Source organism: Motacilla alba, chromosome 2 (assembly GCF_015832195.1).
Source record: "Motacilla alba alba isolate MOTALB_02 chromosome 2, Motacilla_alba_V1.0_pri, whole genome shotgun sequence".
Taxonomy (NCBI): Eukaryota; Metazoa; Chordata; class Aves; order Passeriformes; family Motacillidae; genus Motacilla; species Motacilla alba.
In genome coordinates, this window is record NC_052017.1 from 24,176,527 (window position 1) to 24,187,777 (window position 11,251).

At 43.2% G+C, this 11,251-nt stretch overlaps 1 protein-coding gene across 12 annotated transcripts in view; it reads right to left on the reverse strand.

Moving 5' to 3' along the window:
- The window catches only part of SGCE (sarcoglycan epsilon), a 32,334-nt gene extending 21,332 nt beyond the window's left edge, over window positions 1–11,002 (reverse strand). For 9 of the 12 annotated variants that reach the window (XM_038126764.1, XM_038126757.1, XM_038126759.1 and 6 more), the window contains exons 1-2: window positions 10,376–10,567; window positions 3,265–3,369 (exon numbers count right to left, since the gene is read on the reverse strand). In XM_038126764.1, the coding sequence (XP_037982692.1) occupies window positions 3,265–3,369; window positions 10,376–10,484 (214 nt within the window). In that variant the 5' untranslated portion in view covers window positions 10,485–10,567. Of the gene's footprint in view, window positions 1–3,264; window positions 3,370–10,375 lie in introns of all 12 variants that reach the window. The other 3 variants (XM_038126763.1, XM_038126762.1, XM_038126766.1) reach the window with 2 other exon arrangements.
- Window positions 11,003–11,251: the final 249 nt, after the last annotated feature.

Below are 11,251 nucleotides of genomic sequence, written 5' to 3' on the forward strand. Positions count from 1 at the left end.
GGTAAAATACAACTCAAACTTTGGTTAGAGAGCTCTTTACTGAAGATGTTGGGCTTGTATTGAAGGATAGAACAAAAGGACGAGGGTATAGGTCAGTCAGGTGAAACTGATTCCAAACAAAAAAAAAAAAGTGAAGCCATGTCTTACAGGACTGAGAATCAAAAACTTAAAGAAAATTGAGAACAATCAACATATGTAAAAGTAATAAGGTGGTTTTTTATTTAGTACTAAATTTGCTGACAAGGGCATAGCTTTTTTAGGTATAACACATTTGATGCAGAAGTATATACACATTTTAATGAATTAGAAGAATGAAGAAATCATTATAATAAATTAGATGGACAAGAAGCCACTTTATCAACGAGTTTCCAAATGTAAGTATAAACAGAGAATACTGATTTAATAGGTGTTTCTCAAGGTGTCTCAATAAGATGATTGTAGCTTGTATTACTAATTTTATTACTACTGAATTTTAATTTAATGCCCTGAAAGAATCGATCATTACTAATAGATTTTGTCAATGAGATGAAAATTACAAAAGTAGTAGATAAAGATGGTAAGCCACAGACAAGCACACACAGCTACCAGCCCTGCTTGTCACACTGGAAGAAACTCTATGAAGAATCACATCTCCAAAAGCAAATTATAGCCATACAGCATGGAGGTGCTGTTGCTGGAAAGACAGACTCCAAAAGACACTTCAGAGACATTGTAACAAACTGATAGGAACAAACTTGTAGGTCCCAGAGGTGTTTTCAGGCTTGCATCAATAAGCAAGACACATCTGAAGTGCAATTATTCAACGTTGGTGTAATTTTTTAATCCTGGTGTAATTTCTCCAGCCTTATAATCATACCAACTTTCTTACTTGAGATCTGCTTAAAAAGGCACCATTAATTAGGCATTAATCACAGGCATTCCAGCCCTCGCACCACGTACGCTGAGTGGAATCTCTCTCACTTAATTTTAGATGTCTACAGAAACAACATCCACCACTAAGTTAGTCAGGCTCCTTTTATAGTCAGTGGAGAAGAAACAGATGCTTCTAGGGGTTGATTTATTTGATTTCTCCTGTAAAGTGAGATGAATCATGTCCTAGATTCCAGGCTACACTGACTGGATCTCCATGGACTGCAGAGGCATCTGAGAGGAGATGCAGACACCTGTAATGTAGACCTCCACATTTACATACTCCCCACTCTTCAAGCTTAATGTTGCAGAATGTATAACTCTGGATATACTACTGATCACATTTCCACAGCATTTGCTTTTCTGAAAACCACTTTTAACACAATACTGAACAGAGCACCTTTCTAATAATTTTATCTTAGTGACAAAATTAAAATGATCCTGGAATTTGAATTGTTACAATTCTGTGTGGTTAATAAAACAGCTACTGTAATTTTCATTATGTAGACTTACGTACAGTAAGATCATTGATTTACTTACTTAAAATTAGTCAATTATCCAAGAAACCTCTGCACTCAATTCTGTGAATGAGCGGTAAACAGCACAAGGAAGTTAACAAGTTAACTAATTTCCTTTAAAATATTTTCAAGAAAAGCTGAAAAAGTAACAATAATACAACAGAAGAGCTGACAAAAATATGGCGGCTGGCTGAAAGTGCATCAAATACCTAGAAAAGTTCATTTTCCCATTTCTGATGCTTTTCCTCTACAACGAAAATCTATTTCAAACAGGAAGAACAGTGAAAAAGAAATGTGCATTTCTTCTCAGTAAGCAATTCTTTCAGGAAGAAACAAGCATAATAGAATCAGCAGTTACTGAAAAAAAAAACCTATATAACACTTATTTTGTCTGCTATAGGAAACCTATTACCACCACTAAATGCCTGCCTATTCCTAGCAATGAGACATTCCCTGATGCTAAAACAAGTATACCAGTAAGGATTTGATCCAGATATAAAACACTGATCTTCATGGAAGTCTGAAACATCTCCTAGAGGGAAAAATCCCAGAAACCTGTTCTACCTTGTAATGACAAACACATCATAATGACACAAGTATGGTGACTAAAAACTCAGAAGTTCTTGCCCTCTTTGTCAGAGATGTGTTCCTTGTTTCCTCCCCAAGAAGTTTCTTCAAAACCAGAAGGAAAATGATGAGTCTTCAGTCTACTACAGCTACCACTAGCTTTTCAATAATGAAACAAGTGAATTGCTACTTTCTTCATAAGCTTTTAAAACCCATGATTATTTTCATGAGACAGACTGGAGATGAACGTGTAATCATCATCCTGGGTGATCTTGGGATGAAACTGAAGATGCTTAATAAATAGACACTAATCTAATACAGCAGACTGCCAGCTCTGAATTGTCTGGGCAGATTCCCTGTGGTACATAAAAGTCTCAGGGACTGTGAAAACCTTCTGTAAAACTAATCATGGGAAATTAAAAATCTTCATTAGGATCACATCAGATCCCTGCTAGAATTGGCTACCTTGACAGCACTGTTTTCCTCTTTGTTTCCAGATCGTGTGGAGGACTTCCTGTAGATCTCAAGATCTCCTTATAGGTCTTGAATACAGGCACAGCCAGGAATTCAGACAGGATTCCATCAGCCTGCAGCCCAGGGCCCGTTACCAGAAACAGAAAACCTCCATCTCCAGAAATTTCAGAAGTTTCACCATGTTGGTTGCAGCCTGTACATTGATGATCCTCAGGAAAGAAGTCACCTGGAAGTTTTTTGGTTCTTTTTCCCTAGAAATTTCAATTGGTTTTCTCCCCACTGACATTTAGCAGATGAAGAACAATTCCAGAAATAACTTGATCTGGAGGCCTGGCAATCCAGATTGCCTGCCTAGATGAGCAATCAGTGCAAAGCTTCTCCTCAGCCAGTGTGCACTAGCTACAGTATTTGATGTGTACTTGCATAAATGACAGTATAATAGTCTTTTTACATTCATGTGTGAGAAGACTTTTTTAAATTGTTACAAAGAAGTTATTGTATTAAGCAATCTGCAGAGGTATCTTCAAGCAACTAGCCATGATAAGAAAATGTGCAGTATTAGGTATAAACACAGCCATTATTTCAAGCAAAGCTACAGGAAAAGTCAGGAAGGACTAACAAGAACACGCAGGTCTGTGAATATTTCAATATTGAAGAAATGTAAAGTTTTCCAAGTTACTTACCTTAAAATAGCACCCTACTCCTAAAACAAGGACATGACTGGAAAAGCAAGAGTAATATTAAAAGCAGGTTTGCTTGAACCAACAGGGTATTTAAATTTACAACCTAAACTCACCATTCTTCTGAACAGCCTTTATTCTGCTGATAACATAACTGTGGGCTCGCTTAGTCGTCCAGTTAACAGTTCCATTATTGCCATCAGCAGAGCTTAGCAAAAAAGCTTTTCACAATAAAACAAATGCAAAAAAAATTAGTCAGATCAACAGACTGCCACAAACAATCTGATCAGATGGGATCAGACACCTTCTACATCATGTTTCGATTTAAGTCAAAATTTAGGAACCACAGGTCAAAAAACAGAGGCGTTTGGTTTGAGTATATAAATATATAATAACCTTTCTGACAATCATCTTTTTGACACCAATTTTCCCAAATAAGCTAAGTCTACACTACATACTTAAACCTCTGCAGACACTTCTGCTGACATAATTGTACTGATAACAAAGATGAAGAAGAGCATTCTCTAATAAATGTATTTGCACAGACAAAACCTCACATACAGGCAAAAATATATAAAGTAGCTTTTATATACCCCTGGAGTGGTATATTTTGGTCAAAGTAGGAAAATTAAAGTAAGCAAGCTTTGCTTTTATAATGCTGCTTATATAAAGACACATGGGGCTGACTGCCTTGCAGGCATAACCAATAATCAATTTTGAAAAAAGAACCCATTAAAAATGGCTGCCTACATCGCACACAACTAGAACACAGCCTGAAGTCAGCTGGATACATGCAGCTGAAGGTGGAAGTTTTAAATGCAGGGAGGAACAAATGATGACTGGAGACAGAAAGCAGCTGTGGAGCTGACAGAAAGATTCCATCTCACCAGCAGCAGAGGTGCCTGAGAAAGCTCCCTCCTCACTTCCCACTTTTTGTTCCTACTCTTCTGTGATGAATAATAGGTATACCAGCTGTACAGTTACATGCCAGCTAAAAGTGCAGAGGGAAGGAACTGCAGTCAAATGCTAGGAAAGGGGCAGTGGCCATAATGAGTAGGTATTTTTCTTTTGAAATAGTTTGGGAGTAAGAATTCGTCAAACCCTGGATCAAAGATGGTTTTGGACTAGCATCTTAATATCCTTGTAAAAACAGCAATACCAGAAACATCAAGGAGCAGTACTTGTGTACAGATACACAGTAATTTGTTATATGAGCTTTCTAGTGGGTCTCACAAAGTTCTGGCATTAGCCTTATGTAACTGGGGTGGAGGGAAGAGAGGCAGGATAGAGATGGAGATGGGGAGGGAGACAAAGAATGACTTGTATGTATCAAATATACTGATAGAATTTGCAGGTAAAAACAAAGGCTAGGAGACTGACAAATAATAGAGATAACAGTCTGCATTGCCTGTGAAAAGGTGATCAGTGATGTGCAGTTCAATAGAATAAAATGTAACTGCACAGCAGGAACATAGGCATCAGCATGCCAAACACATACTGTGAGCACACAACTCAGGGATGCTCGGCTTGGGTAACAACCTAGAGATGTAAGACAGGCTGAACAGAGCTTTCACCAGAACACTGGCTAGAACAGCTGGCATGTAAACAGCAACAACAAGGAGGAACAGGCAGACTTTATTTTTGTACTTGACACAGATATGATCACTGTTCAAATGTTCTGTCTAGCAGAGCCTTCAAGAAGCAACTGACAACACAAGGAAGGCTCTGGGAAGACCTGAATATGATTAAAAGATGACAAAAGAGACCTTATACTACAGAATGCAGGGATTCAAACTATGCATTTTATCAAAGAGACAGTTTAGAATTAATTTAATCAGCCTTGTACTCAGGATGAAAAGAATGTTAATCATGTCAGGCACTTCACTCTGTTATGCATGTTGCCACAGTTGCTGGAGAAGCCACCACTGCCTTCAATAGCTGGAGCAATTCATAGCTCTGTGCCTGGGACTTGAACATGCCCAGGTGAAGTATATCACAGTTTTTTCTTCTTTCTCCAATTATGTTTTCTTTAAATTATTATTTAATTGTAATTGTGTTGGTTATAAATAAAAATCACATTTATATTAAATTATACTCTTTTTTTTCTTTTTAAAGTATATTTGCATGATATTTAGCAACTGAATACTTAATGGAGTGGATACCCACAACAATTTCTGACTACAAAACATTCAGAAAAAGACACAAGTATCATGGACCAAATTCACCTTCCCCATTCCTTTACTACACTCTGACTTCTGAACAGTATCCTGCACCTCTACCTATCCTCTTATTCCTTCTTTGAAGTAGGATCTCAAGCCCAGCTCTCCTACTATTAAAGCCGCACACAGCTCAAGCTATCAAACCCAGCCACTTTCCCTCTCTCCTACACGTCCACTTTCCCCTGGGACCTGATATAAACAGATGCTTGCTACTTTGATGCCACAGACCAGGGCCTCTGGCCATGCTTACACTACCCCTTACTCTCTTAGGCACAGCCCTGCTGCTAAAAGCTCCCCTTGCACTCTTCTACTGCATATCCCATCTGGCTCAGGCCTCCTTCCTCTGAATTTTGAGCTGGAAGTGCAGATTCATAAACAGCACATTTTTCTGAAGGACTGCTGAGAACCACACAGCAGAACAGTTAGAAACTGACACCATAGGTTGAAGTTAAACATCTGTGAAGAGAGAACCACCTGCAAGGTGTATAACCCACAGCTGAAATCAGAGCTTGTAGCCAGGCAGTTACTGAGGATCCACTCATGTCCGCACTAGATGCTTGCCCATTTGGTCACATCATCCATTAAAGGAGGCAGAATTTGCAGCACCCACCTACTCTCCCTTCTCTTCCAACTTCCACACACTGTCCTCTTGACTACTAGCTAGTACGTGGCAGAAATTTACTATTAATTAGAAGGGATTCTTTCAGTGGAAATTTATATTGAAATTGGATAAGTTCTAACCCTCTTCAACAACAGCTACTATGAAGAAACAGGAAGTAATTTGTATTAGTTCTCCATTGCAGATTGCTCAGGTCAAAAATCAACCCCAGAAATGTTTCTCGGCTCTATTCTTATTAATCTTTGTTCAGTAGGCAATTGTTGTCCATCTGTTCCTGTGCTATCCACTGATTACTGTAACATCTGAACATTTCTCCTAAATCATTCAAGTAAAGTAACCGAATAAAGCATTTATCGCTCTCACTGTACACTTCAGCATTTGCATTCATGGGAATGGTACAAATTACTACTTGGAGAACAAAACCCTCATGATTTATTAACAGTACCATTTACCCACTACCATTCTCCCTCCTACTGCAGGCCTGACAAGAAAACCAAATTATGTTAGTATTTCCACGAAGGTGAGGAAAACATTGTCAGTTCCTGTGGTTCCAGCCTGAGTGTAACCAAGTGGGTATGACAGGCCACCCTGGTGGCTTGCTATTCCAGGATGTCTCTTACATTTCTATCATCTTTTGATATGAACTATCAGGGTATCCCTGCAATTGCATTCCAAATTTCAGAGGTGGCAATTGTTCTAAAAGACTAAGGAATTCAGAAAAGTCATTGATTTCAATATGCTAAGATTTCTGTTTGCTCAGTAGGTTGTTCTAACTTCTCATTTTCATAGCTTGGACTGTCACTAAAATAACCTAAATTTAAGAGATTTTGGCTGTTGTGTTGCAATTGTAACAGCATTTAGACACAGATTCAAATTCCTATGGAAGTAATCAAAACTAGCAACTCTCTTCTTTCGTCTAAAAGTCTGCCAAAGAAGATACTCTACACTCACAGTGACTGCTGTTAATTTATCATTCTCTATTCAGGAAGAATTCAAAAGCTCTTCAGATACTGAAAAAAACAGATACTCTTGTCTAGGTTTTAAATAATTTTTTCTTTGATTGGAAATAATCTTTCTTCTAAAGAAAGGGTTTTACATCTGTGACTGCAATTCCTGAAGTACTTTAATGAACTTCCAACCAAATCTAAAAACATTAAGGAGCAAAAATAAGCCTCTCTACACTCTGAACAGCTACATCTTATGCCATAAAGCTGACTTCTTATTGTCTGGCTTTAGGACCTCTAAGATGTCTCCATGTACTGCCTATAAATAATGTGTTTCTGTAATGAAAAGCATATTAATGGAACAGCTACTTTTCCCCCTCCTGTAATTACTTATTCAAGTAAGTACCTATTGACAGTAGATTGTATTGACCTGGCTCAGATTAGTAGTACAGGCAGCATCTTCACAGGCAGGCATACATCCAGAGGCTCTCTGAAGGAAACCTGCTTCTCTGCCCTTATGCTTGCAGCCACAACAGGCAAAAGGGCAGGTGTGCTGTGGTGTTAGCTTGAAAACACCAGACCATCCGTGAAATGTTCTGCCTCCTTGCACAGGGCGCGGCTTAGCACAGGAGTGCTGCCAACAGCACTTCTGCTGTCAACAGCAGGACAAGTGCAGGGATCTGGTTCAGCCTCCCGGATCCCCACCCCAGCCAGTGATTTCACAGCTGTTTTAAATGGGCATGTCCGCAGCCCTGTTCAAAAGGGGCATTCCCAGCATATTTTTCATCACCTAGCACGCAGCGGTGGAAACAATCCCATTCCAGTCCTGGGCAGTACAATCACTTCAGTGAACTGTTTCTGTGGGTCAGCTAGTTTTGAGCCAGGTGACCCAATCTACGGTATCACTGTACTAGTTATTTGTCACCAGGGAAAGCAGCAAATAATCCCTAGTTGTGCAAAGGCTGGAGAATGCTTTCTGGCAGCAGTGCAGCCTTATGACAAATTAATGTGACCACATAACCACAACTGGCAAAGTGAGAACTAATGAGCTTCTTCCTCATTTTGACCCCTTTATAGGGAAAGGAGAATACAACTCCCTTGCTCTACAACTCCCTATTCCTGGGATAAAGCAGGGGTTCCAGGGACAATGTGGGCACTGACAACTAACCCTAAGTGCAGAAATACAGGGTAAAATCACTGGCCACAGTGACTCAAAAAAAGTTTTGATAACCACTCTCTCTGCAGATACACAATATGGGGACAACTCATTGCTCTGCCAAACTAACATGACAGACAGCTCTACTAGTGTCATTGAGCAAACTGCTAGGAAGTCTGTTACTACAAAGCTAGTCAAAGAACTAGTTTCTAGTAGAAATGCTTAATCCTATATATCACTTCTCACAATTAAGTCCTGTGTTTTCCTAGCACTGGAGCATCATCACCTTGCATTTGGGAGTCAATACCTTCAATTTGAGTACTATACTAGACCCCTAGGAGCAACTGAAATCACTCTTACAACCTTTAAATTCTTAATTCTCATGAAATTTCTGGATAATGAAATAATGTTTTGCCTCAAGGAGGATAGGGAGAAGTGAGAGGCAGACAACCCTTCTGACTTCTGACAGCAGTTCTCCTCCTCCAGAAAGCCTTTTTTCAAACATTTTTAACAGATGCAAAAAGTGTAAGTCAACTTTCTTCTGCAGATCAAGTGCTACAACACAAATGGGAAAAATGAATCCATATTAGTTGAGGGGAACTAAAAGAAATCTATTTACAAGTCCTGTGCTACTCCTCACATGCCATTTTGTCTGTAAGATGTCTCTTGCCTTGTTAAGTAATGCTGAGGATCAGGATTCAAAAGAATGGATTTTCATGCTGGGCAATGCATCTTGGAGCCAGCAGACATGGTTGGAACTTCTTTACTTAAGGAGAATGGAGGGGAGCTCAGGTGAGCTCCTGGGACAGCTTCATTCAGATCAGGAACATACTACAAATCTCCACCTTGCTGAAGAATAAATTTTATATAGACATCACTTAAAAGAATGTAACTGAACTAAAGTTCATGCCTCCTTTTTTACATCAGTTTCAGACCACGTATTTTTCTGTTTTAACTCAAGAAATCTCACTGAACCAACCTCAGAAAGGTCTAAGTGGAAAAGATCATGAAAAAACTTTAAGATCACTTCCCTTACCATGTAGCCTGAAAAGGACTTGTGGATTAAACGTACAACTCAGTTTCTAGAAGGTCATTTAGTTGACCTTTGTAAAATACATTATATCAGTTGATACTGAAAGTTAATTCTCAATTGTCCTAGTCCTTCCTTGGTTGCTATCCCAGAATCAGTCATGGAGGGGAAGGCAGAAGAGGCAGGAAAAATTTCCACGTAAGGGAAAAGCAGTCTTGTCTTCCGTCTAACAAATGAAGTTTTATCCTCACGTTGAACAACCTCACACTTAAGTTCGTACCACATCTTTAATATATCCAGTGCCTCATGTCAATTCTGCTGCTAATAACATATGACAAGTATGGTCATAAGTAAAAAAAGTACTAGGAGGGTACCTAGATGCTATTCAAGAGATACAGAGCAGACTGCTTGCAGATAACACACCACAGACGTCTCAGAACTCAAAATAACCCAAACAGATTTCTTGCTGTTAACTTACTCTTGGTGTGTAACAAGTCTCACAAAGGCAGTCCTGTGGCTGGGTGTTTTAAGTGTTAGCTGTTTGATGTATTTCACTGCGAAGAACCTTGTAGGTGAAAACCCTGCCTACTGCATGAAAGATATTATTTAGCTTTTAGGGAGGGACCAGGATCAAGACTTTTTCTGAATTCCCAATTCTGGCTCGGTTGGACTAAGTGGTCAAGATGGGAAATAACGGAGAAGAAGGGCAACACAAAAGACACTGCCGTTCTCACAACAGCCCGTCTCTCGCGTCAGGCACCAGGTCCAGGGACCGGAGGAGCGCAGCGGGCCGGGCCCAGTCCCCGGGAGCGGAGGCTCCCGCGCCATCCAGCGGCTCTGAGCCAGGCCTGGCTCCCGCGCCCCGCCGGCAGTCCCGCTCCGGCCTCACCCAGCGCCCCCGGGCTCCCTCAGCCCGGGCCCCGCCGCGCTCGGGCGCGCCTGCCGTGCCGGGAGGGGCCGCGGCGGTCCCGGGGCGGGGGCGCGCAGACCGCCATCCCCGCGCCGCCTGTGGAGCGTCCTCCGGGAGCCGCCGGAGCCGCGGCACGGGGAGATGCTGGGACAGCTCGGCCCCCGCAGTGACAGGGAGCAGGGAGAAGCGGGAATGGGGCGCGCAGCGAGCCGCAGCGGAGGGCGAAGCGGGGGCGCGGTTCCGCCGGGAGGGGACGCGAAGCCCGAGCAGAGGCAGCACCGCGGCGCAGGCCGGCCGCTGCCAGCGGGGCCCGCCACCGCTCGCCGCGGGGAGACGCGCCGTGACCGACCTGTCAGCAGGAGCGTGGTGAGGGCGCTGTGCGGCCACAGCCCCGCCGCGCAGCACCGCATCGCTCCCCGCTCCTCCGCCTGCTGCTGCCGGCACCACCGCCGCCGCATCCTCTGTGCCGCCAAGTACCGCTACTCCTGCCGCCGCCGCCGCTGCCGCCGCCTGGCCCCGCGGCGGCCGCAGCATCCTCCCCTTCCCGCCCCGCTCCTCCCCGCCCCGCCCCGGCCGCCGTCTCCAGGCAGCGCGGCCGGGAAATGCCGGGCATGCCGGGATGAGTCTCTCGCCGCCATGGCGGGGTGGGCACGGGCGGTGGAGTTGTCGGTGCGGGCTCCGCGGGGAGCGGGCTCCGCGGGACAAGGTTCCCCTCAGGGCGGGGGCAGAGCGGCTGTGGCCCCTGGCGGAGACAGGGGCTGCCCCGCCCCGGCCCGCGGTGCAGATGTGGCGAGACGAAGCCGTGGTGCCCCGGGTGGAGGGGCAAGGCGTAGGCTGAGGCGCCTTGTCCAGCCCAACCTTGTCCCGCGCCCTCCCTTGGAGACCCGGCAGGGTAGGGCGGCATCCCACACCCCGCAGGCTTGCCTGGTGCACAAGAGTGTGCTGTGCTCTTGGAAAACATCGTGGCGAAACCTCCCGCCAGCAGAATTTTGAACACCTTACCCTATCATACTGGTGGAGGTCCACCAGAGGGTCAAAAAGATGATTATGTGTCTGGAGCATTTCTTATAAGAAGAGACTGCAGGAACTGTGCCTCTTCAATCTGGAGAGACTGAGGGTAATCGCATCAATGCATATAAATATCTCAAAGGCGGGTGCCAAGAGGATGGTGCCAGGCTGTTTGCAATGGTGCCCAACAACAGGATGAGGAGCAATAGCCATAAAT